Genomic DNA, 27,591 nt, shown 5'->3' with positions numbered 1-27,591 from the left:
AACCGATCATATGAACAACATTGTCAATTCTAAGGAGGTGCCTCTGCACAAGATTAAGGCTAACATGCTTAATTGTAGCTCAATGAAAATAGAAACTAACATAAGGAAGTAGACGAACGGAATATCTTACAGCTACGCTCATTGCTCCACGACAAAATCTACAATGAAGTTACTTGTGCATGCACCCAACATCACATAGAAGAAAAGGTTGTAGTTTGCTTATGATCGGCCCATAAATAAAAAAGCAGCCTTACCTGTAGAACCGATGCCCCATGCTCATTTCACGATAACCCAAAAGATGCTCAATGAACAACAATTGCCCCAAGAAAATAGATTAGTTGTTTTGTAAAAAAAGGGTGCCCTATTCACCTTGATAACTTCGGGTAGTAGTTCTAGGCTCATGAATGTCATTGCAACAGTTGTGGAAGAAAGTTCTATGTTTGCACAATTCCTATACCATCACTAGTGGGATACATCCCAGCATACACATGTCATCTAAACTTGCACACTTGATCCCTTGGTTGAATGCTTCAAGTGCTCCACCAAAGTAATTAAGTTCCAAAGCATCAGAGAAAAGTTTCATAGAGTCTCACCCTAGCGATTCAATAGCCGCTTTGCCACCCACACACATCAAATCATCCAACAACTGCCAACTTTATAGTTTTTGTCTCATCTAAAAAAAAGTTGTGGAATGTACATGCCGTCTTGCTTGATACAATCGGCAACATCAAGTCGTAGTCTTTTGAACATCCCACAAACACAATCATGGTCTTGCAATCAGGGTTGAGTTCAAAGGAAGGCCTCAAAATCTCTTAGTCTTTAACACACTTGGCTTCTTCTCTTGGGCACTCATACATTTTGATTGTTACTTCTCTACCTTGATTGTCACTTCATTTTGAGGAGGTCTCATTGGAACTTCCTCCATCAATGATGGTCTACACTAATCCATCCCGCAAAAGTAGAGGTGCTTCTGAGAGATACCACCACCCTTGATTTGAAATGTGTGAGTCCCAGACAATGATCTACATATTGGGTAGCATGGCCATGAATGGGTGGATCAATGGAAAAACTTACAATGATGAGGATTTGGAACAAAGTGCTCATTTTGCAAAGTGTGAATTCGTAGATCAACAAATTTGGTTTTGGAGGTTTACTATATGTAGGCATTTTGACCAGCCGGTGGCATCGCTAGACCTTGAATAGACACCATGTAAAGGGCTCCATCTTCTTCTTAAATAGTTCATCCTTCTTCTTCCTCTTCCACTCCTCGCTTACGTACTATCGCAAGCATAACATCGTTTCTTGCCACGATGCCAATCTTCACCTGTGAAACCGTGTGAAAAGCAAGAACACGTTTGGGACATACATGTCCAAAAATGAAACAGATCGACATGCAATAATGGAAGTAAGCATGCCTCCTAAAATCTCTCAAGAATCTAGCATGCGGATATTGAAAATTGATTGTACAATTAAGACACATGTCTTTTCCTAGATTTAGAATTCCTCAACTTTATCTAGGTTGGTCATGTAACAAGAGTACACAAGTGCGTGAAAGCACTGCCTCCTAGCTATAGAACAAAGGAAAAAGTGGTTTGTTAAAAGGCAATTTTAGCCTAATTTGTAGGATGACCTCCATAAAAGGCAATTAACTTTTTAGAAAACTACACGTGAAAATTCACAAGAAACCCACTATAGCGCTGCCTCCAAGAAGGCAGTGCTTAAGTATGATTAACAATATAAGCCACTTTTAATAGGGTCATCTTGATCCAATACTCGTGAACTAGAGTGCTTGGCCAGCTGGGCTCTTGATGAATACTTCTCTCTTTTGCTATCTTGTTGAGGTTCACATGAGTCACGTTGTCAGAAATGATGCAGAAGATTGATGTTCAATTCCATGCAACCTTTTCTAGAGATTTCGTTATCATCCAGTCCTGCTTGCACTTGATGTTGTTCATGTCGACAGTAAAACGTAGTTTTTCTTTTTTTCGGAGGAAGACTAATTCCTATTCTTTGCACTGTAAGCAAATCTATTGTCATTCCACTTCGAGCGAATGACAGGGAGATGTATTTCAGAAATGTATAAATAATAAATCAAAACCAAATTGAGCCAGAAGCATGCAACTGTGACAGGAAAAATCCAAACCCAAAGCTGCATTGCATGTACGACAAAAGTTCCAGCACCATTTGCAACTTCATTGGATCCCTTTTTTCGAAGGCACAAATGTTTATTTTTTGGGTCAAATTATGTTCCTACGCTTTAGGAAATAGTGTTGTAATCTAATGGACCTACTGTGTTGTGGCTCCTTATGTAGTACTGCTCTAAAGTTCGTGCTTTGTCTACAGTGTCTGTTGTTTCCAAAACTTTGATTTCGAAATTTTCTTTAAAGGGCTTGTAACGCTGCAAGTCCTCTTTCATTTTCGTTGGTGGTTTTTTATTGTGCTGTTTGATCCTCCGCGGCAGGTCCGTTGTGCTCCCTATGTATTTTCTGTTGTTGGGCTTGCACGTGATGCAGTAGACGATGAGGCTCGCACGATTCCCTTGCGCGGGCGCTTCAGTGGAGGCTCCTCCTTCATCTCGAGGCTCGCGTCTTTCAATGTCGTACCTTGCGTAAACATTGACAATTACGTTAGTCATCGAGGTTTTCGGTCTTTTTTTTTCCGTTTGAGGTCCATAATAGAATGCATTTATTTACTTGCCCTGGTTTTTCTCTGTTGGCGTGAAAGGATCGTTTCCAATACCGAAGCGCTCCTCGTATAAGTCCCTGTCGAAAATATACGTAAGCTTCTCCATTGTCATCACCGGGTGCGTCGCGTCGTGCGTCCCTCCAAATTGTTCCATGAATTGTTCGAGTATAGCCGTTCCTTGATCACGCGTCATGTCCCTCAGCAACTCCAAGGATACGTTGTACCCGTAATGCAGCAGCTCGCATGCATACACTGTGATCCCTTTCGTCTTCGTGTCTAGTAGCTTCTGCCCCTCCAAACTTTCCATCATCCTATCGGTCTCATCGAACTCAATGTCAAGCTCAACAAGGATCTCTTTGAGGAGTCCTGCAGGAGAAGTGCAATCCATGATGAGTTTGTTGTTCTTGCAACTCGTTAATTCTTTTTCTCAATTGTTGCGGTTTTTTTTAATTTTCGGAAGCATTACGTACCATTTCCGAATCTCAAGCCTCCCGGCTCTCTTTTAGCTGGCAAACGCCTATTGCAGTTGTCAATGAAGTCGCGTAGTTCCGCATACGTGTTGAAGCTGTTGATGTAAGCTCCCGGACGTTCTCCTGCATTGTTTGCTAGCCGGAATTGCTTTGTGGTTAGGAAGAACCTCCTCTTTGCTGGTGGAGGTTTTGTTGCCTTCGCGTTGCTTTTGTATAGCTCAAATAGCTGCTTGCAGGCACAACTTATTACACCGTCTTTTCAAATGAGCCGTCTTTTTAAATCTTCAAGAAAAAAAGATTCTTTCATGCTGGTGGAATTTACCTTGTCTGCGTCCATGTCTTATGCTGCAATGTCCCGAGCTTTCTGATTCTCTGCACCTGTTCTCGACAACAGACAAGATATTAAAACCATTTTCCTTGCACGCATGTTTGACGTAACATATTCATGACTTGTCTCTGCCTTGTTCAATCTCTGGTAGTGAATACCTTTATGCACGTGGTTGTGTTGTCGGCTGTGAGAACTCTCGTGGAATTGGTCTGAATATGTCTGGATGTGGGCAATGTAGTATGCGCAGCCTCGTTCTCTCAGTCACTCTGGACAACATCACGTATGCTAGGCCAGGGGCAAACACTCCTCGAAATATGAGCAGCGCTTTGTTGGATATGGTTGCGCCTTGGGATTTCTGTCCCGTGATAGCGTATGCTAGGGTTAGTGGAAATGTGGACTTGTGGAACCATTTTCCATTTATTGCCTTTCGCTGATGCTTCGAGCATCGTAATGTGAGCACGGCCGCTGTTGTGTCCACGACGACAGTGATACCGTTGATTTCTCCCCTGCTAGTTGCATTGATGCTCTTGATTTTGCACATTGCTCCATTTGCGGCACCTATTGCGAGGTCGATGTTTTCCGTTATCATTGCCTTCGCCCCCACGCAAATTTTTCCTATCTCGTTGAAGCTTTTGTCCTCCAACCATTCTTTGAGAGCTGGTTCGCTCACGGCGTTACCGTGTATTTGAACATGCACAATCATCTCGGGAGTGTTGAATTTCTCCACAAGCTCATCGTTGAAGGTAGCGACATCGACTCTGTGCGTGCAAATGATGGTTGTTTCGGCATCGATGAAGTGGCATGCACCTTCCTTGTCGACAATGCACTGCCCCAAACAGTCGGAAATCTCGTCAGTTGTGGGCGTCCTGAGTCTTATGGTATGCAAGAATGCCAGGAACGGCATGTCTCGTGCATGTCGCATCGAGAATTGCATGTGGTACATTTTCGCTTGAGCCCAGTGCACGGAGGATGTGATGTGGCACGACTCGCAGAGATCCTCGCGGTGTTTGCAGACTGGCAGTAATTGGGCCAGGTCACCAAAAATTATGAGCATTTTGTGTCTGAATGGCTCATGTAATGTGCCATTAGTCACATTGACGATTTGTCTTACCACGAGATCGAAAGTCATCCTTGTTAGCATGGACATCTCGTCAATGATGATCGCGTTGGCTTCCTTGATTGCGAGGTGTCGTTCATCCGTCTCATGGATGTTCAGTGGGTACTGATTGCTGCGCACAGGGATCTTGAATTGGTAGTGTACAGTGGCTGCAATCCCGCTCAGCTGCGTCGCTCAGCTGCGTCGCAGCCGCCCCTGTTGATGCACAGAGTATTGCCGTTTTGTTTTGCGCTACCAGATGCAAAACATAGTACCGTATCAAGAAGCTTTTGCCGCTACCTGGTGTTCCACAGACAACGTGCAGCCCCGAGCTTGTTGAAGCTAGGCTTTCGAAGACTCTTTGTTGTTCTACTGTCAATGCGGCATTGGCGACGGTGCGAAACTCGGCCATTTTTTCCAAGATCCTCGCGCGTGTTGGCCCTTCGACGGTTTGCTGGTCGATGTTAGGCGCTTCCATCGGGCAGTCTCAGATGATCGCAACCTTTTGCAATATCATATTGATCAACTGGTCCGTGTGGTCGCTAGCAAGTTCCTTTGCGTGTATTCGGTCACATACATCTCGAGGTCCTTGTTGCTCAATATGAGGCTGCGCATTTGGCATTCGACAAAGTAGGATCCAGCTGTGTTGGCAGGTGATATGAGCTCCGTTTCATTCCTGAAGCTGAGTTTTCGCAAGAGCACGTTGTAGAAGTACCCCTCTGGTTGATGTCCAGGGTGGTAGTCAGTGAATCTGACTACTCGCTCACATTTTGCGATCTTGTTGCCTAAGAGGTCAAGACCGACCGTTCCACGTTGCGTTTCCTTGGGCTTTCGGATCACATATTGCCTATGGTAATCGTAGAACGTGCTATCCTCGATGACGCTCGGTCTCCCGTAGTATATGTCGACCGGGTGCAGGGTGACGTTGTTGTTTCGCGAGATGATGTGTTGTCTTAGAGATGGTGGGGAGGAGTCGACATAGTGAACGGTCTCGCTCCTTGTGATTGTTGGTATCTGCATGCAATTTAGCGCGGCCTCTGTTGGAGAGGTTGGTTTTGATAGGAGGCTTGCGGCGATGAGTTTCAGCTTTACTTCGTCGAGATGTTGCAACCCCAAACGCGAGGCATCTTCTGAACGGATGTTCAGTTTGCCCATTGGTTCAGATTTCATCGCGTACTTGAGGAGGTAGTGAGAGATTAAAGAGTTTGTCACCCGCTGTATGTTCATGTGCGCACCCCACAACAGTAACACGGAAGGGTGGTAAGGGACGACGTTTCGGTGCTCACGTCTCGACCGGTAATACAACCAACGTTGCGTCAGAGGGTCGAGGATGGGTTCATATTCTGGTTGTGTTGCGAAAGGGAAGCCGTACTTGCAACTGTGGTGTGACGGTCCGACGTAGCACGCTTTCCTGCATACGTGCAACTGCTTCCTGAGAACTAGTTCTCGCAGCCTTGTGTTTCGAGGATCCAGGGCCTCGTCCCTGGGGACGTAAGCTGCAATCTCATTTGCAATTCGCTGACGGTCATCATGGTGGACCCACAATATGACATGGGCGTGTAGGGAGCCCCTGTTTTGTATCTCATAATGAACGACATGGTGTTGTATTCGGCCAAGCAGACCGTCGGATGAAAGCAAATGCTTGCGCATGAACATGTGGAAGCGTGCATGGAAAAGTGCCACGCATTCAACAGGACAGTCCTTCCAAGTGAATTGCGCATTATAATGTGTTGCGATGCTCTCGATCACATTAATTTCTTGCCACCGTGTATCGGTGACCTCGTCTGTAGTGAATGTCAGAAAGAAATCTGGGAGGCCCCAAGCATCGACCATCGTTATGAGGTCCTTCAGTTGCCGTCGATGCCACGATGGGGACCCCGGCATTATTGATGGCATGCTGTAGCGAAGCACGTGTCTCATTGCGTCTTCATCGGTCGTGGCAGGGTTGGCTTTCCTATATTGGTCGATGTCTCGTTGCAAGCATGTAGAGTTGCTTGAATTGGCAATCATCACTGCCTGTTTTAACTGGAACATGATCAACAAGTACGGCTTGTAGAGCATGTAGATAGAGAATAAGGTGCATATTCTCATTTTCACATAGTTGCTAAACTGTATGCAGCCATCATAGTAGCCCCGTCCGAAAGGGAATAGGAAGGGGAACACTGCTGACTCCATGGTTATGTCAACGCACGCACTGCCAGCTGCTGCTATTCCGTCAACGTGGAATGAAGCGACCCTCTCTGAAAGCATTTCTGTACCCCGTAGCTGTATGGAGGCAAACTCATGCTTGTCCCTTGCATCAAAGGCGTGAAGGTTCGCGGGGTCCACCATGTTTTGCAAAAGCAGGAGCTCAGGTTGAGATTCCGCTATTGACATTAACTCGAAGGGAGCTGTCTCATCGTGTAGTTCCAAGATACCTGCAATGGTTTGAGGACTCAAGATGCACATACCCATCTTGATGTCCGCACGCTCTGCTAAAGAATTGTACTTGCGCAATATTGGATTGTTCTCGATGTTGTATGCGAGCACAGCTGACAGCTCATTCGTCACGATTTCTTGAGCCGAGCTTAGTGGGACGTTTCGCCAAGATATCATAGGATTGTCTAGAAGTGACCTTCGATCGAGTGTGCCACGAGCAATCGCATTTGCAGTCGTGGTAACTAAAATGGATACATCTATGATGCTTAGCAGTTGCATGTGGAGGTGGTTTGTTTTAAGCAACTGCCGAGAGTACTGTGGCATCAACCGCACAATGTATCTGCTCCACTGGGCATCTTGTGTGTAGCTTTGGCATTTCCAGTAAGTCACTTGCATGCCCATATTCTCGCAGGCATCCAAAAGTATCATGTTTCCGAGTGTGGCACTGTGGCTCGAGATGCCTATGCCTTGCGAAGAAACGATCCTTTGGTTTGCAGACAGTAGCGTGGTTATGCCACAGACACCGCAGATTTGAAGGCTAGAGAAAATAGCCGCGCAATTACTAACCCATTGCTTGTATCTATCTGCGATGGTCAACCACGATGACGTAGCTGGCCTCAAGGACATCTTTCTTGATGTTATATCAAGTTGAATAGCTCGACCTCTGGCTGCTCTGAGCGTTGACGAATGGTCATGTTCGAAGGAGTTTCCGGTGGTCATTTCTACATCGTGACATGAATCGATGTCTTATGTTCGGGTTTAAACACCTACAGGGATTAATAATAAAAACCATCCGAAACTTTGCTACAATTTCACTCACATGGTTTTGTCTAAACGCAACAGGAAAAACAAAATGGACTGAACCTCTATCTTTAGAAGGTGAAAGAATTGATAAAATAACTTGAATCAAGCAAATACATTTTGTTGTGCGTACCTTTAGGAGAAGACACTCGTTTGGAGGCTGCAAACATCTCGAAAACAGAAGTGTTGCAGACATGATTAGTATGTTGGTCGAACCAAGCAAATGTAATGTTCCCTTGCGAAAACAGAATGTGCGAAGAAGTGTGCGTGCTCAAGATGAGGTGTTAAAAAAAAAAAACCATACGTAATGTATGGTGGAGAGCCGGCACATGTCTCTCCAAAAATTATATATCATAGGGGAACGTGCCATCCCCCCGTTTCGAATAGTCACCTCCAGTGTTGGAGGTGTAGCGCATTAATGCGGACCAGAGCAACAGACGGCAGAATTGAAATGACCGTACATTCTACTTACGTGGAGTATCCTTTATGACATCCACAGCTCAACGAGAAGTCGCCTATTTCTTTGCTGGAATGTTGGAATCTGAAAAACAATCATGATTAGTCAATATGCATTCCTCATGTTCTGCATGTTTGGATATGTTGGTTAGCATATGTGCAATTTCCTAAAGATGAAAAATTCAAGCAGAAAAGCTATACACAATCCAACGATCAAAGATGTTCACACCATCAAGGTAATCATCTTCACACATCTTCGAGCAGTTATAGTTACAATTTTTGCCTTTGCAAGATTACAATCATTTAATGATGGTGAGGTCACTTAGCATGCCCAGGTTTACATAAAGGCATTGATGACATTATAAAGCTAGACCATTCCCATGCCGCCACAACTCAACCTAAATGAGGGAGGCACAAAAGACATAAAGCCAAGGCTTAGAGAAGAGGTGAAGAAAGAGGACCAAGACAAAGGCAAACTTTTCAATGTGGGAACCAAGAAAATGCAAGTGTTCAAAATCTTGAGTAAAAGATGTTAGCTAGGGAGAGTTTCCGAAGACGATCCTCACTCTTTCCAAACTAGAAGGTAAGGGAGAACTTCCTTCACTAAGTACACTTCTCCACCATGGTGGCTATGGCGGACCACCTCCACAAACCTATCCGCATTCTACTCATGCTCATCTTCCTCTTCACCCTTTCATTCAATATCTTCCTCCCTTTGCTGCATGCATTTATTTCCACGCACTTTTCATGCACATTGGTGTGGGTGAGCTTTTCCTGAGCTCGCTCTCATATAACGGCTACTTTTTGTCATCGTCCCCTCCAAAGAACTTGCTTGCCTCACATGCTTTCTCTTCTCTGCGTTTCTGAGGGATGGCTCACCTTCCCCATCTCTGATCAAACGTATTCAGAAGTTGTGACTTTGATCCTGACTGGCCCCTCATCAAATCTAACGCAAGCTGTAACAAAGCAGTCAAGCAGGCGGATGCTGATATGGTCAAGATTGACATAGATAATATCTTCGGTCTCTTGTGCAATGCAAACTCATCCTCTCGCATCCGGGTCGATTTCCACTCCAGTCTACTCTTCGAATGGCCAGCCTAATTCACAATCTAGCCACTTTGCCTTGCCTTTGCAGAAGGCCTTCTTCTCCACCACCGCAACTGATCAATCATGAAGGGAAGGTGCTGAAGACTCTGCTAGCTTCTCGTCCTACCTCCTGGCACTTCCTTCGCCGATGTAGAAGGTGATGCCTGATTTGCAATCGTCAGCTGGACCATGATTGTAATTTTCTAGCTAGATCGAAGTTTCAAGAGCTATTCGATCGTAATTGAGGCGTGCAAGGATTTATGTAGATAACGAATGTCAAGTTTACGATAAGCGTTTTGGAGGAGCAAATTATCTAACATAGGAAATTATCCGTGTTCTGAATGCGGCAATGGGGGATCACAAGTCTCTTCACGGAAGGCTGCAAAATTATTATCTTCAAGTAGCTGGGAAGGTGCAGATCCTGACGAAGTTATCTATGTTATCATGCATCCTACAACGAGAACACACATGCAACGAATTTTGGACATGAAACCCAGAAAACAAGTGGATTCGCATTGAAGCTTGAGGAGTTCAAAAAGGGCACTGCGAATGAGATGGAAGGGCTTCAAGTTTGGGCTAGAGGCAGCAAAAATTGTTAGCTGAAGTCTATTGGTTGTGCACTCAGAGAAGAATCGTTCACAGAGAGTTAAAGAAATAGTGGGAGATCAGGGAAGTTGCAACAGTGAAGCACTAAAAATCTGTTTACGATTGGCTACTTTGAATCTAAGCACAAACAACGATTGATGATCTAATAAATGAGTTGAAGGCAAGTAAGGAAGTAGAAGCAAACCTGATGGTGATGATGAACAAACAGCAACACACTTGAAATTACAATGTTTTTTTATGTTTCGCCTATATTTAAAGGTTTTGCCTTGGCTTTTTACGCAGTTGGCTTTTTACGCAGCTTTTCAAAAGCTTTCAAAGCTTTTGGGCTTTCAGAATTTAAAAAATCTAAGGGTGTATATTGTGCCATGTGGAAGCACAGGATTTCAGAATTTGAAAAAACGTCCTAGTGCTGGCCAAGTAAAAAGGGCTAGCGGCCTTGATTAACCCAAAAATTAGTGGCCTTCTCATGGTATTCCTTACGGGGACAAAAATTAGTGCACTTTCGAGAGCCCTTAGCTAAGCATGCTAATGGACTAATCATTGCGTTTAGTGATGAGATTACACGATAATTTGTGTACTAGTGGAGCAGCAAAGCAAAGTAAAAGCAATGCAACGATGACAAAAAGGGTATCTCACCACACCAATTTTCAGACACTTGCTGCCTTGCGATTTTCGTGGATCCAGCAATCCGTTCGATCTTCGCGATTCCTGGGCGCCTCATCGGTCCCTGCCTCCTCATCGAGACCTCCGGAACATCGATCGTTCCCTGTATCCATTGCTTTTCCTCGTCAATTGATCCATTTGGGCGATTTGAGCGATTTGGGCGATTTGGGCGCTGTTCGAAAGCATGGAAATGGGTTACGATTTCGGAACCCGACGCCGTAGCTATGACCCACAACGGCCCGACAGCCGGGCTCCTTACACCTCCCTTTCTTATCCGCGGATCGCTCAACCTGTTGGGCCTTCCTGTCCTCCTCACCAGTCCCCGTTCCATCCCCCTCGTGTAAGTTACACATCAAAATGCTCTGTATGCACAAGTTTGTTTTCTTCTTAAAAAATTCGGTGTGAGGCGATGACTTGCCAAAAGGGCATATGACACTAGAGATGGGACTTTCATGATTTGAAACATTGATTTGATGGCCCCCTGCCATTTCCAAAGCAGGTCAGGAGCTTCAACAATGTTTCCAAAATGGCCAATTTTTAAGCCCCCGCTTTCTGTTCCTTCTTGTTTACACAATTTCAACTCATAGAGTTTAAAGTAATGTAAATTTTGGAAGGATTAATTTCTTGTACGGGCATTTCATACTAATTCACCCTGGGAAACCACTGTTTAGGGGGAATATGAGCGATTTCCTGTAAATTGGCCGTAAAGAAGGTCTCTTGAGTGCATCTAAGCCCAGGCGTGGCACTCATCTACCCTTGTGCAGTGGAATTCTTTCCACTATGGAATAAGGACTGGCGCAATGTGTGAATTTTAAGAATAATTCCTTGCTTTGATCTGTGAGTGTGGTAGCTTCACTTATTGGTTTAGCAAAGGATTTCCCAAATCATGCTAATATGCATCAATGCACGAGATTGAACAACTTGAGGTGGAGTGCTGTTGCAGGTAGCGTGATTGCCATAATTTTCTTATGCTCTCGTTAGATAACTTTGCAGATATGCTATAACTCATATCGCATATGTATTAAGATTTAAAATCAGCCCTTTCTGGAGCATTCAGTTTGAGATGGCAAGCTACCTGCTTGAGATGTGAAGTGGTTTTTCTCAAATATAAGAAGAACATTATTGAAGTGATCCCTTAATCAGTTCACTTTTTTCACATTTTCATGAAGAACTGGCAAAGTTTCTTTTAGTGATCTTCGCTTTGCGGTAAAAATGGGCATTGTTCAACCCTCAACACTTTGCATGCAAACATACAGGAAATTTGAGCAATTATTATCATTATTATATGCAATTCTCTTCCAGTTTCAAAATCTACCTCATTCAATGTGTTCTGTACACAGCGGGAACTGGGATCAGAGTTGCATTGAAACCAGAGTATCAAGTTGCACCACCGGTATGTGTTTTTCATTGTTTTGATGCAGTTTCTTTGCATAAGTAAATCCATAATATCTTTCCTCTTAAGAAACAATAAATGAAAGTTGTAGACATTAACGTATTAAATTCTCAAATAGGGCTTATCCCTTTTCGATAAACTTTGTAAATACAAAATGCATTTTCTCGTTAGAAAGAATATATGAAAGTTGGAGGCATCAACCATTAGATGGGTTCAATAAATTGAAGGAGAAATGAAGACTTCTCGAACAGCATATACATTATCATATTGTCTTTTTATCTAAATCAGTGCTTCTTCATGGAGTTTCGTATTATGATAAGCAACATTCTTGGCTTGTTTTGCTGTTGTGTAGCCACTGTTGCTACCTTTGAATGGCGATGTTCCGCACAGTACATTTCAATTTAATTTTGATTTAGAAAGGAAGATTCTGGCTGAAGCTGAAAAAGAAGGCAAAGTATGGAATAAAAGCACCCCAATTGCTGGTCATCCTTCAAAGGGCAAGGAGTCAAATTTGGGTCAGGTAAACTTTGATGAACGTTAAGTTTCAAGCATGGTATTGCAAAAAATTTAATGGCAAGACATTAGGGGTTGCTTAAGCTTAGTACTTAAGGATGACTAAGTCAAAATGCCCAAAAAAGCCTTGTCCATGGTGATTTATCTAGAGCAGTTTCTGTTGCTATTGCAGATTTTATTTGCTAGTCATAGGCTATGAACCAGGAGCTCGTGTATTTTCATGTGTGATTCTTTTCAATACTACAATCTATTTGAACTTCAGAGTTTTTCTTTGTAATTGTGAGGATGCATTTTTGAAAGCTTCTTAGATTTAAAAGTCTCATGTTGGATTTTCTCCTTGATTGTAAATTCTCATGTTGGATTTTCTTTGTAATTGTGAGGATGCATTTTTGAAAGCTGCTTAGATATAAAAATCTCATGTTGGAGTTTCCCATTGATTGTAAAATTGTAATGGCATGGATGGGAGTCATATGTCAACTTTGTGCTAGATGTTTTTGTGGACAGCAGCATGACTAGAAGACCAAATTTATGGTCTTTATGGTGAATTTTGCAAAGCTTTTTGTATGCTCTGTTGAATATCCGAGTCCTAGTGTGAGTGTGTGCTAGTGTGAGAGGAGTCCCTAGCTGACTTGTCCAAGTGGACCCAAAGTTGGTGAGATTCCTAGTGTGTGACATCATCAGTGAGGTCAGGAGATATTCCTCCATTGACGTCACCTATGATGCAAAGTGAGGCCTAACCCAGCCTATATATGTGGCCCATTGTACTTGCTTCTTTACTAGCAGCAATCCAATACCTTGTGCCACTATCAGTTGTCTCCATGTGACTGCTGCTCTCTGCCTCTTGCTGACCATGGATTCCAACATGGTATCAGAGCAGGCATTTCCCGATTGAACCCTTCCTCTGTTGTTTGCTCTACTTCAACATTGCTGAGATGAACGCCTCTGGTTGCTGCTCAGAAATGGGCCACTTCTGTCCATCGCGCTCTGCAGCTTGCACCGTGTCCTCTTGAACAATCACATTTTTTCTCTTAGGCGCCATCTCTCTATCTGCCCATTATCAACTCCTCCTGGACATTCTATTCTATCCACTGGCCACTAGATTAAGCAGATTTTGACACCTTTCTTTAGACTTGTGCGCAGCCAAACTACTCTGATGTTGATGCTACTTGCCTGGCCAGACCTGCCATTTCTGGCTAGACCTCCTCACATGGACAACCTCGTCGTTGATTGTTTCTGCAGACGGACGTTGCTAGACATCTCCACCGCCATGCTTTGCAGTCCTTGGCAATGATCAGCTTTTTTCATTCTCTATTTTGACTAGATTGTTGGCTATGTTTGCACGAGAGTGTTGACTTGATCATTTGCAATAAGGATGATGAGTAATTGTGTCTTGCGCTATTGTCATCCTACTTCAACATGTATCCACTTGCTTGGTACTATTTCTTTTTGTTTTTCAATAGTATGCTTATTAAGAAATGAAATGTTTTCCTACTGTTCAGTTACGGACCAATGGGGACTAGGTCTAGCATTTGAGGGTGGACCCCCTTGCTTGGGGTTATGGGCATTAGTGACCCACAAGAGTGATGGCCTCTCTTTGAGAGGGACATCTAGAAACCACACCCCACCTGAGTACCCAAACATGGGACCAATCAAATGCACAGATTGCATACCGACCTAGGAACCATTCAAGAGAATGTTCCCTGAGCTTTGGGTGTGGGCCTGGCAGCATGCCAAGAGTAATGGAGATACAAGATAAGACGACAAACAAATGAGCTCAGTATGGCTCAGTTATGACCTTAGAGTATGTCAATAGATAGTCTAAGCTAAATTCTGACAACTTTGAAATTTTAGGGTTTTTGGGAGTGACGTGGCAGCTGACACGTGGCAGACTGCCACATGGAATCTGAGCTGGCAGGTCAGTCCACCTGTCCCACACATGTGGCAGCATGCAGGCCAAGTGTTTGGCCCCAAATCTGGTAGATTTGGGGCAGGTGGTGGGCTGTCCTCTTTGGGACTAAAGCCCACCAAAAATCTGGGACAAGTGTCCACCTTCCACTCTAGGTCTAGGGGGGGGGCTGAGCCTATAACAGAAGGTCTCTCCCCTTCATTCCACACATGAAAATTTCGTCACGTTTCTTCTCCCTCCTTTTGGATGATGCAGCAGAACCTCTCCAGCTCCTTGGGTGCAGCCAGCTTCTCCCCAGGCCATTCTCTCACCTCAGCAGCACTTTCTCTCTCTACAACAGCACATTCTCTCTCTACAGTTCCAGCCCCTCCTCTCCAGAAATCTGCCCCCTCTCAGCTCTTCTGGAACAGCAGCATTATCCTCTCTCCTTCACCTAGCCTGGAGCAGCCACAGCCCCTTTCTCTCTCCTGCTGCAGTCTTTCTCTCTCCTGCTGCAGTCTTTCTCTCTCTACTGAAGAATTTCTCTCTCTACTGTTCCAGCCCATTTCCCTTGCAGAAATCTGCCTTTCTGTGCACCTCTGGAACAGCAGCAGCTCCTCTCTTACATCTCCTCCCTTGGGATCAGCATTGGCACTCTCTCTCTACAGCTATCACTCCATAAAAGCTTTCTCTCTCTAGCCTACAGGCTGTTTTTCTAAGCTGTTCTCATTCCAGCCCCATTTCCACACTCCCCTCACCCAAGGTAGCTTCAGAGGCATCAAGGACTTCATCTTCAAAAGGGTCAAGTCACGAAGGGAGCGTGTATTGTCAAGTTTATCTCATTTACAGCACTATTTCATGTTGTTTCTACTATCTTTCTAGAAACTAGTGCTTGTCTCTAATGTTGGATGTAAGTGGTGATTGATGCAGGCTTCTTCCTTGTGGATTGGGCAAGCCAAGAGTTAAAACCTGAGCTTGGAGTCCCTTTTTTTTTTTTGGTCTACCTTGTACATATGCTCTTGAGTCTTGTATCTAGGTCCTAGGTTTTCACTGAGTTCATCAGTTTGGAAGGTGCATTGCACCTTGGTCTTGTATCTCCATTTTCAAGAATAAAGTGAGCCTGGATAAGGGGGGGGGGCCGTCTTGGCCCCTCAATCATATTGCATTTTCCAGTGATGTCACTTTGTGTTTAAGCTATATAAGTCTTAATTCCAGCTTAATTGCAAATTCTTAAGTTCAAGTATATGTGTAGCAACTCGCAATCATCTCATTCAAATGCCTCTGCAAAATCCGTTGTCTGAATTGATAGAAAGCACCGAGTAGTTTACAATGGTATCAGAGCTTAGGCAGTGGTCCTGTACTCTGTGCTTTCATTGAGTTATCTTGTCATCATGGCCGCCAATGGACCTGACCCTCCTCCTAACCTGCATGAGTTGAGTGCTCTCTTGGCAAACATTGCTCAACAGGTTCAAGTGCTGGAAAGCAACCAAGCAGAAATTCATGACATAGGACCCCAATCCCAAGGAAGAGGCCGTGCGGACAACACCAATTCCAACAAGGAGGGAAGATCATCCTCTTCTTCCCCTCCTCGAGGTAGACGGCGTCATCGGAGTCCATCTCCTTCGAGACGTCCACGGAGACGAAGGTATGCAAAGCATAAGGTACCTCTTGGAGATAAGCTCTTCAAGTTTACCAAGTACAAGGGAGAGGACAAGCCCGAGGTCTTGTTAGCCTGGATCCGAGACCTCGAGTATTTCTTCGAGGGGGACGAGTACGAAGACAAGGCGAAGATCCAGTTTTCCGTCCTGCACATGCATGACCGTGCTTCACTCTGGTGGGCAGCTATGGTCAACACTGGACAGCAAGCCCACACCTGGAAGCGCTTCAAGAAGAACTTGATGAGGCACTTCCTGCCTAAGGAGTTTAAGAGAGATACAATGGTGCGGTGGGACATCCTCCGCCAACGCCAAGAAGAGAAAGTCAGTGAGTATGTTGATCGTTTTTGGGATACTTTGTTAAAAGTTCAAGCATTCAGTAGGAAGGATAAAAAAGAGCAGCAAAGGAAGTTCTTTGCTGGCCTACGGTATATCGTTCAGCATGAGGTGGACATTGCCACTCCTACTTCTCTCGAAGACACCATCAACATCGCCTTGAAGGTGGAGAAGAAACAATCTTTCTCCAACAAGCGGAATGGCAGCAACAACAAGTGGAGTTCCCTCTTCCAAGGAACAAAAGGGTAAGGAGACAGCAAAGGACGCACCAAAAGAGCAAAAGTCAGCCAGCCAGCCTCCTTCGAAGAAAGCAGCCCGCACTTTCAGCTCATTGTCTCCACAACAGAAGCAAAAGTATTACTCCGAAGGGCGGTGTTTCAAGTGTGGCGATCGAGGCCACAACTTCTACGAATGCCCTCAAGCTGCCAAAAACAGCAGCAACAAAGAAGCAGCCCTCAAAAAGCCAGTTTTGGTAGTCAACAAGGTGGAAGCACCTCCAGAAAAGGGAGCTGTAAACGACACCCATAGTTTGTTGAAAACATGGGGTCAGGTAAAGGATCAATCCGCTTTGTTTTTGTTCGATAGTGGAGCTACTCACAACTTTATTTCTCATGAGATGGCACAGAACCTCGGGATAGCCCCAGAGGATAAAGGAGAAGCCTTGGAGGCAACTGCAACCTTCAAGAACCAAGAAGAGAAGGTGTACCCCATCATCGGCAAGCTTCGGGTACACATCCAGGGGTACTTGGATCATCTACCCTTCATGGTGGCACCACTTCAAGGATCAGATGTAATTCTCGGCATGCCCTGGCATAAGCAAGTCAACCCCCAAATCGATTATGTGAAGAATAATCTAACCCTCCAACATAAGGGTAGAGATGTGAGCATTACAGCGGGAGTTTCACGAAACACCATTCCTATGGTAAGTCATGCACGATCTCCCAATTTGCTTAAGAAAGGAGTATGTTCTTTTCTAGTGTTTGTACGAGATAAGCAACCAAGTGAAGAAAAGTCAGATCCTCTCACAAAAGAAAGATTAGATTTCCTTCAGGAATTCTCTAGTTGCTTCTCTCAGGAACTTCCTAGTCACCTTCCTCCTGAGAGACCAGAGGATCACAAAATTGACATAGTTCCAGGGTCTTCACCTCCAAATAGACCCCCATATAGAGTTAGTCAATCTCAACAAGATGAAATCTTCAAGCAAGTCCAAGAACTCTTGGACAAGGGATTGATCCAACCCAGTAGTTCTTCTTTTTGCTCTCCTGTCTTACTAGTCCAAAAGAAGGATAAAACCTTCAGGATGTGCATAGACTATAGAGCCTTAAACAAACAGACGGTTAAGAATCGTTTCCCAATTCCTCGTATAGACGATATCTTTGATCGTTTAGGAGGATTTGAAATTTTCAGCCGTATAGATCTTAAGAGTGGCTACCATCAGGTACGAGTTGTACCTGAGGACATTCATAAAACAGCCTTCCGAACCACATTTGGGCTGTATGAATATATGGTAATGCCATTTGGCCTTACTAATGCCCCAGCCACGTTCAATCGACTGATGGAACGGTTGTTCAGGAACTATAGACAGTTCACTGCCGTCTTCTTTGATGACATCCTCATTTTCAGCAAGAATGAGGAAGAGCATAAGGAACATCTAAAGATTGTATTTCAAATCTTAGCTGAAAATGCTCTTCACATCAATGAGAAGAAAAGTGAGTTCTTTCTTCCTGAGATTCACTATCTTGGTCACATTATCTCACGAGAAGGTGTCCGTATGGACCCAGCCAAGATACAGACAATTGTAGAGTGGCCTGACTTGAAGAATGCCCATGAGGTAAGGTCTTTTCTAGGCCTATGCTCATGTTACCGAAGGTTTATTTGGCATTTTGCTGAACTTGCAGCCCCTCTACATGATCTCACTAAGAAAAATCTGAAGTTCAGATGGACCCAAAAAGAAAAGGACTCTTTTAATGCTCTAAAGCATGCCCTGACTACAGCTCCTATACTTATCATTCCTGACTTAAGGAAACCATTCCTAGTAGCAGCTGATGCCAGTGGCAATTGCCTTGGGGTTTCTCTTACCCAGGATGGTCATGCTGTGGCCTTTGAAAGCTGACGGCTAAGAGATGCTGAACTTCATTATGATATCTATGAAAAAGAACTCTTAGCTGTAATTCATGCTCTCAAACTTTGGAAACATTATCTTTTAGGGATAGATTTTCTTGTAAAAACTGATCATGAAAGTCTTAAATATTTTCTAACTCAACCTTTGATCAGAGAGAGACATATGAAATGGTCTACCTTTCTGCAATCATTTCATTTTCAGATACAATATACTCCTGGAAAAGAGAATGTAGTGGCTGATGCCCTTTCTCGTAGACCACGGCTTCACCATATTTCAGTTCCCTATCATGATGAGCTAACAGTCCTCAAAGAATTCTATGAGGGTTTGCTCAGCCATGGGCACATTTGAAAGATGGAGGCACCCATCATGCCTACCACATCAGGGATGGCTATTTATTCATGGAGAACAAACTATGTATCACAAAGCAGCTTAGATCTAAAGTGATGGAGGAAAGCCATAACCCACCCTATGCTGGTCATAGGGGTATTGTGGCCACTTTTTCAGCCATGGATAAATTTTTCTACTGGCCTAATATGAAAAAGGACACTGCTGTCAAAAAGCTAAGTCTGAGAGAGGAAAACCCAAGGGTTTACTTCAGCCCCTACCCATTCCTGAGAGACCATGGGAACACATCACCATGGACTTCATTACAGGAATTCCCAGGACCAATCAAAATCATGACATGATTTGGGTGATAGTAGATCGATTCAGCAAGCAAGCCCACTTCATTCCTTGCAGAAAGAATCTCAAGGCACCTGAAGCTGCCCATTTATTTATTAGACACATCTTTAGACACCACGGCATGCCCAAGTCTATAGTATCAGAGAGAGACTCAAAGTTCACTAGTAACTTCTGGCAGGCTTTGTTTGAGAACCTTGGAACTCTTCTAAGTTTCTCCTCAGCTTTTCATCCTCAAACGGATGGCCAAACTGAAGTTACGAATAGTACACTCTTGGATTTGCTGAAATTTTATGTGCATGACCAGCAAACCTTTTGGGAGAAATTCCTTCCTCTTGTGGAGTTTGCTTATAACAACACAATTCATTCCTCCACTGGAAAAGCTCCTTTCGAAATTGTATATGGTAGATCTTTACCAACTCCACTCATGCAAACAAAAGAGAAAATCTTTGCCGCTGATCAATTCGTGGAGGATTATGACTCTGCTTATGCCACAGTTCGAGCAGCCATTCAAAAGGCACAGTAGAAACAAAGATCAACTGCAAATAAAAGACGGAGGGCGTTTGCAGTGAAAGAAGGCCAATGGGTCTTATTGAAATTTGAGAAAGCCCGGTTAAAAACTAAAGTGGGCAAAAAGCGCATCTACTTCAAGCTATCCTTTCGATATTATCGTCCTTTTCAGGTGTTGCAGGTAATAAATCATGTCTCAGTCCGATTGAGACTTCTAGAGCATTGGAAGATCCACAATGTCTTCCACGTAAGCTTGGTGAAACCCTTCATTGGGGAACCACCTCAAGAGCCCACATTGGACGATGCACCTGAAGTAGAGGACACTGAGATCTTGTTGATCCCAGAGCAAATTATTTTGCATAACTTCACTATGGGACGTCGAGGCACGACTCGCAAAATGTACCTTTTGAAGTTCAGAGGGCTCCCATCCACCGATGCCCAATGGGTGGACAGAGCCACATTTCAGGAGTGTCCTGAAATCCTGGATGCTTATGAGGAAGCATTTCAGTTGCGGACAACCGAATGAAAGACGGAGGGAATGTCATCCTGCTTCAACATGTATCCACTTGCTTGGTACTATTTCTTTTTGTTTTTCAATAGTATGCTTATTAAGAAATGAAATGTTTTCCTACTGTTCAGTTACGGACCAATGGGGACTAGGTCTAGCATTTGAGGGTGGACCCCCTTGCTTGGGGTTATGGGCATTAGTGACCCACAAGAGGGATGGCCTCTCTTTGAGAGGGACATCTAGAAACCACACCCCACCTGAGTACCCAAACATGGGACCAATCAAATGCACAGATTGCATACCGACCTAGGAACCATTCAAGAGAATGTTCCATGAGCTTTGGGTGTGGGCCTGGCAGCATGCCAAGAGTAATGGAGATACAAGATAAGACGACAAACAAATGAGCTCAGTATGGCTCAGTTATGACCTTAGAGTATGTCAATAGATAGTCTAAGCTAAATTCTGACAACTTTGAAATTTTAGGGGTTTTGGGAGTGACGTGGCAGACTGCCACATGGAATCTGAGCTGGCAGGTCAGTCCACCTGTCCCACACATGTGGCAGCATGCATGGCAAGTGGCAGGGCATGCAGGCCAAGTGTTTGGCCCCAAATCTAGTAGATTTGGGGCAGGTGGTGGGCTGTCCTCTTTGGGACTGCAGCCCACCAAAAATCTGGGACAAGTGTCCACCTTCCACTCTAGGTCTAGGGGGGGGCTGAGCCTATAAAAGAAGGCCTCTCCCCTTCATTCCACACATGAAAATTTCGTCACGTTTCTTCTCCCTCCTTTTGGATGATGCAGCAGAACTTCTCCAGCTCCTTGGGTGCAGCCAGCTTCTCCCCAGGCCATTCTCTCACCTCAGCAGCACTTTCTCTCTCTACAACAGCACATTCTCTCTCTACAGTTCCAGCCCCTCCTCTCCAGAAATCTGCCCCCTCTCAGCTCTTCTGGAACAGCAGCAGCATCCTCTCTCCTTCACCTAGCTTGGAGCAGCCACAGCCCCTTTCTCTCTCCTGCTGCAGTCTTTCTCTCTCTACTGCAGAATTTCTCTCTCTACTGTTCCAGCCCATTTCCCTTGCGGAAATCTGCCTTTCTGTGCACCTCTGGAACAGCAGCAGCTCCTCTCTTACATCTCCTCCCTTGGGATCAGCATTGGCACTCTCTCTCTACAGCTATCACTCCATAAAAGCTTTCTCTCTCTAGCCTACAGGCTGTTTTTCTAAGCTGTTCTCATTCCAGCCCCATTTCCACACTCCCCTCACCCAAGGTAGCTTCAGAGGCATCAAGGACTTCATCTACAAAAGGGTCAAGTCACGAAGGGAGCGTGTATTGTCAAGTTTATCTCATTTACAGCACTATTTCATGTTGTTTCTACTATCTTTCTAGAAACTAGTGCTTGTCTCTAATGTTGGATGTAAGTGGTGATTGTTGCAGGCTTCTTCCTTGTGGATTGGGCAAGCCAAGAGTTGAAACCTGAGCTTGGAGTTCTTTTTTTTTTTTTAATCTACCTTGTACATATGCTCTTGAGTCTTGTATCTAGGTCCTAGGTTTTCACTGAGTTCATCAATTTGGAAGGTGCATTGCACCTTGGTCTTGTATCTCCATTTTCAAGAATAAAGTGAGCCTGGATAAGGGGGGGGGCTGTCTTGGCCCCTCAATCATATTGCATTTTCCAATGATGTCACTTTGTGTTTAAGCTGTATAAGTCTTAATTCCAGCTTAATTACAAACTCTTAAGTTCAAGTATATGTGTTTAGCAACTCGCAATCATCTCATTCAAATGCCTCTGCAAAATCCGTCGTCTGAATTGATAGAAAGCACCGAGTAGTTTACAGCTATTGTCCTTGAGGAAGAGGAAGAGCTTGATCTTGTGTTCAAGATAAATCAGCACCTCAGTTTTGGGCTTCGTGCCAAGCTGAGTGAAAAGCGCATGAGTCACGTCAGGGAAACACTTGGATACAGGTTCGGCTTCGTGGTTGTTACTCACAGGTCCTTGAGGAAAACGGCTCCATCTTCAACACTTCTTTCGACACGGAGAGGACAAGCTGGTTGCTGACCCTTATGGCTTTTGGCCTCTTGTCATGGGGCGGAAGAAAAATGGTGCTGCGGTTTTTACCTCAGAGACATGTGCACTTGACCCGATTAAGGCAACATACGAGAGGGAGGTGAATCCTGGTGAAGTAATAGTAGTGGAGCAAGAGGGTATTAACTCTTTATGCCTGCTTCCACATGGCGGTGCAAAGCCTGCATATTCGAGCAGACCAAAGTTGCTATTCCTACTTTTAAGCGGTTGATGCATTCGACAAATGACGATGTGTTGATAAGTGCATGATGGGCACTTTCATAACTTTCAGATGGTACAAATGATAAAAATCAGTCTGTTATACAAACTGGAGTTTGTTGCTGGCTTGTTGACTTGCTACTACGTCTTTCCCCCTCTGTTTTGATACCTGCGTTAGGAATTAAGAGCAATATTGTCACTGGGGATGATGTACCGACACAATTTATGATTGACAACCGAGTGCGTCCCTGCCTTTTGACGCTTCTCACTAACGCGTCTCACTCATAACCATAAGAAAAGCATAAAGGAAGAAGCACGTTGGACTACATCTGCAGGAAACAAAGATCAAATTCAGGCTGCATTCGAGCACATCTACTTTTCTCTACCCAATTGTGTAGTTTTTCGGCACTCTATCTATCAGTCCCGATACACTTTTGGGGGGATTCTGGCAGATGAGGCACCTGTAGATTGTGATTGCAGTGCTAGAGCAAATGTTGAATATACCACTGGATCTAGAGAAGACAATGCTGAACGTACCACTGGATCTACTACTGACCTATCCCTACATGAGGAGATAGATGATAGTTGGGCTTGCTAAGTCGTGTGTGTTTTAGGTCTTTATCTTGGGTAGTTCCCCTAAAATGATGTAATAACTCGTGTTTTTTCTTTAGGGGGGATGGTAAAATTGTGTATCTCTGTCCCATGGCCTCTGGGTGTGCTAGTGTGAGAGTGTCCTACAGTCTTGTGTGGGTGTGATGAGTCTGGATACCCTAGCCACTTGTCCAAGTGGACTTAGAGTTGGTGACATTCCTAGTATGTGACATTATCAGCGAGCAGGAGATATTCCTCCACTGACCTCACCTAGCCTATATATGTGGCCCATTGTACTTGCTTCCTTACCATCAGCAATCTAATACTTTGTGCCACTTTCAATTGTCTCCATATGATTGGTTCTCTCTCCCTCTCTTTGACCATGGATTCCAAGTGCCATGCTTGAGTATGAATCTTTGATCATGTACATATGCCTATGAGCCATGCTTGCCTTTGTTGAGCCTCTAAGCCATGCATATGTATCTCTGAACTAAGTTCTACTCTAGGCCTCTGAGCTCATTGGTAGAACATGCCATGTTCTCACTTATGATCACAATGACTAGATGTCCTTTCCTTGGGATTAGACACTGCTTGTTTACAGGTAAGACTTTTCCATAGAGTCTTAGTTATGTTTGAGTGTTTGTGTGCCTTCTTTCATAAAAGACTCCATTGTATGCATGTACCCATTTAGGAGACAGGAAGTGATGTTTATCTTTCCTATATCAGGCGTGGTCGAGTTCGAGGATGTTGGTGTAATCCCTAGACCTATGAGCTGGTCATGCATCCATGCTTAGACATGAGCCTCTGATCATGTTGATACCCAAGCCATGAGAGTGCTTGGTTCAACCTTTGAATCATGCTCAGACTTTAGCCTCTGAGATTGCATGGGATGCATAGTCTGGATGATGTCATTCTCACTAACCCTAGCTCCGAAGGGGGGTTTGTTGGATATCGAAGTCCTAGTGTGAGTCTGTGCTAGTGTGAGTGTGTGCTAGTGTGAGAGGAGTCCCTAGGCCACTTGTCCAAGTGGACCTAGAGTCGGTGAGATTCCTAGTGTGTGACATCATCAGTGAGGTCAAGACATATTCCTCCATTGACCTCACCTATGATGCAATGTGAGACCTAGCCCAGCCTATATACGTGGCCAATTGTATCTGCTTCCTTACTATCAGCAATCCAATACCTCGAGCCACTTTCAGTTGTCTCCATGTGACTTCTTCTCTCTCCCTCTCTCTGACCATGGATTCCAACATGCTCTACATAAAAGCTATCATGTTCATGACCAATCAGAAACAAAAACACATGGATATAGAATTGCAAGCCACAATATACACACATGGATAGACAATTGCAAGCCACAAAAATGCAAGGTTGCGGTCCAAAACCTTTTGCAACATGTACTAAGAGGCAAAGGAGCTCAAAAGTAGCACCTGGTATGTTCTGCATGGATGTAAGGTGATTCCTGGATTGGATGATCACCAGAATGGGATCTGATTATGCGTTGTGATTAGATGGGTAGAGTATTTATAATTTGAACATTGGCTAAGTATAGCTAAGTGCTAGCCTATATAAGCAATGGACTTGATACACATTTTTATAAGATCAGACTTGAAACTCCTTGTTGGATGGTTTAAGCCTCATAAGTGGCCCCTTTCTAACAGTTTTTCAAGAGGGGCCAGGAACATACACATGTTTTAGCAAGTATTAATAGCACTTCTTAGGCTCAGTTTGGCAAATGGAAATTGTTGCCAAGTTGTAAATATTCAAAGATAAAAAAAGGATTGATCAAAGTTGACGTTAGTCAAAGCTGTCAGTGAAAGCTGATTTTTATGGTCAAAGAACAGTTGACCGTGGTCAAGGCATTGACCTGGTTAAAGAACTTGACTTCTTGTCAAGAAGAATGGGACCTTGGTCCAAGGGGTTAACTGCAACATGAGAGATGTGTTTGACCGTTGGACAACCTACTAGATCTAACTGAGACTCAACTGAATAGCAAAGGAACTAAGAAAGAGATGAAGAAGATGATAGATCTGACACAAGACACCGATATAGGAATGCATGCAAAGTGCAGATGCTATAATGATGCTGAATGCTGAATACAATGATGATCTGGATCAGATCTGGCTGTTAGGATATCTTCGGATGCAAAGCTGCAAACTGCTGCCCCGAGGGTGAGCCTGTTGAGCACGATGCTGAGGGCCACTGCTTGACTGAAGGTCCTTGAATGCTGCTCCTGTTGCTGCCCTAGGAATGGCGGCCTGTTGCTGATGCAGGAATGCTGAATGTTGTCCAAAACTGAGGCGTGATTGCTGCCTGGATGATGCGCCTACATGCTGGGCTCTGAGCTGGAGTAGCTGCCCAAGACTGCATGCCAGAATGAGGAGGAATGGCCTAATTATATAGGCTGCTGCTGTAGGAGGTCGGCCTGCAGTTGACCAGGTTGGCCAAAAGTCAACGTTGACCAAAAAGTCAACGCGTTGAATTTTTGACCAAGAAGTCAAACTTTCATTTTTTGACCTGCATTGTCTTCTGATATGTTTTCCCTTCACTACTGACCACAAAACTGCCTCAAACTGCCTCGAACTAATGACTATGCAGTCAAGCATGTCACCGGCACTGGTGTGCATGTGACATTAACACTGGTTGACCCAAGATAAAGAATAATTGACCGTGGTCAAATTATTGCCCGGTTAAAGAGAACAATTGACTTTTGGTCAAAGGATTTTGGCCTAGTCAAAGTACTTGACTTTCAGTCAAGAAGAATGGACAATAGTATTCCAACATTAGTTGGAAAGATTTGTCTCCGGTCAAAGGTCTTTGACTTTGGTCAAAGGGGTTTGACCCTAGACAAAAGGGTTGACCATAGTCAACCAAGAATATTAAATTACATGTGCACATAAGTGTTCACGTGGGGATGCCCACAAGTGACTAGGATTAGTCAAAAGAATTATTTTTATTTGCATGCAAAGGCTAATAATTAATGGGTGCCATGTTGGTGCATTAATTAATTGCGCAGGTACCAAAGAGGGGCTAAATGCCCAAGAAATTAAAAGTGCCTAGCAAGCGGTTCGAGGAGGATTCCCGCGTGACCCGGTGCTTAGTAGGCACTAGATGGGCCTAGAGGCTCATAGAGTTAGTAACTAGTCTAGGACTAGACTAGTGGCTAGTTACGATTTATGGCGGGTGTGTGCATCTCTCCACCCTGGTATTCTCATGGCCTGTGGTTTTTGGGAAATTCCAGCACAGTGCAAGCTTGTACTCAAGATTTTCTATTGCAATAAAGTACCTTCGGGGGGGGGGGGTCCAGCACGACAGTTGTTTTGGGCCCTTGTGTGGTGTGCTGTGTGCCTGTCAGGTTCTTTCAAATTCAGTTTTGAAGATTTCCATCGCGAAGAATGTATGTTCTAAGCCTATGATGCAGAGATTACACAGGTGCAGGTGTGATTGTCGGTTAAGCAAGTGATCTAGAGAATGCATTAGATTACAGTGGTATCAGAGCAGCTTGGCAAGGCTTGCTTATATGTTGGTCTGCTATCAAGAAAAAATGATGGACGTTGCCTGCAATACTAGAGAAAAACAGAATCTGCCGATGATGCCCATACCTTGAGTGCCGGTAATATTAAGAGGAGGCCGATTGCAAATCGTGAGAGGGAAATCGTAGGCGGAATAAAAATCGCGACTTGTTTTATTTTTGGATGCTACAGTGCCCTGTTGAGAGGAGACAATCAAAGGCCGGGTGAGAGGCGTACGCCACATCGCAGGTCATTTGTTGGGAAGCTACAAGTTTATGCCATATGCTGCTTCAGAAACTCCATTAACACGGCGGAAGTCTGTCGCACCTTTGGCATTCAGGCCAAATGTATTCCAAGTCATAAGAGGGGTTATGATATAGAAAGGATGCTAGCAAACACTCTATTGGTAAGTTAAATATCACTTGATTGAGGTTCGCCACTGACGGCACGCTGAATGTTGTTGATGATTACGGCAGACATGGCTGGCGCCTTCGGGATTCGAAGCTTGAGTATCATACTTCCATGTGCACTTTGAGGAACCAGTCGAACCAGACGTCAATAAAGAGGTGAACCAACTTGTGTGACAGAGAACTATGCCGGAATCTTGAGAGTGCTTCTCAATTCTGCAAGATGCCCCACTGTGTGGCGATTGAGAGTCCAAAGGCTACATAGGAAAAAATAAAATAAAAAATAAATATATATGTTGTGACTCCGTTGTATACAGATAGCTGATGTGGGAGTCCAAAAAGGAATTCGCATCCACTTCGATATAGGCGACCCGAATTCTACTCGCGCTACGTTCTCCGCACGATTGTGGATTCACAACAAGTGTGATTTGCCAAACATGTCCGTAAAATTGTAAGGCGGGGGAAGTCTGATAGAGAACGAGATGCCGATTTAAGAAGCAAACAGTCTGGCGTCCTAAATTTGACTTTTGGCATCCAATAGGGGAAGCAGCCAACGTAAAAGCCTTGAGGAGTTGCTTGGTCATTTACGATGA

The 27,591-nt window shown here is 44.3% G+C and overlaps 1 protein-coding gene across 1 annotated transcript in view; it reads left to right on the top strand.

The window, feature by feature from the left end:
- Positions 1-10,846: 10,846 nt before the first annotated feature.
- LOC147884569 (uncharacterized) overlaps positions 10,847-27,591 on the top strand; it is a gene marked incomplete at its 5' end in the record, with an annotated part of 36,540 nt that continues 19,795 nt past the window's right edge. Inside the window, 3 exons of the mRNA XM_087398012.1 lie at positions 10,847-10,949; positions 11,950-12,002; positions 12,355-12,522. Coding sequence (XP_087254138.1) covers positions 10,847-10,949; positions 11,950-12,002; positions 12,355-12,522 — 324 coding nt within the window. The remainder of the gene's footprint in view (positions 10,950-11,949; positions 12,003-12,354; positions 12,523-27,591) is intronic.

This window comes from Dipteris shenzhenensis, chromosome 26 (genome assembly GCF_047967505.1).
Source record: "Dipteris shenzhenensis isolate YYH24624 ecotype China chromosome 26, Dip_SZ_1.0, whole genome shotgun sequence".
Taxonomy (NCBI): Eukaryota; Viridiplantae; Streptophyta; class Polypodiopsida; order Gleicheniales; family Dipteridaceae; genus Dipteris; species Dipteris shenzhenensis.
This window is presented reverse-complemented; position numbering and strand designations above follow the sequence as displayed.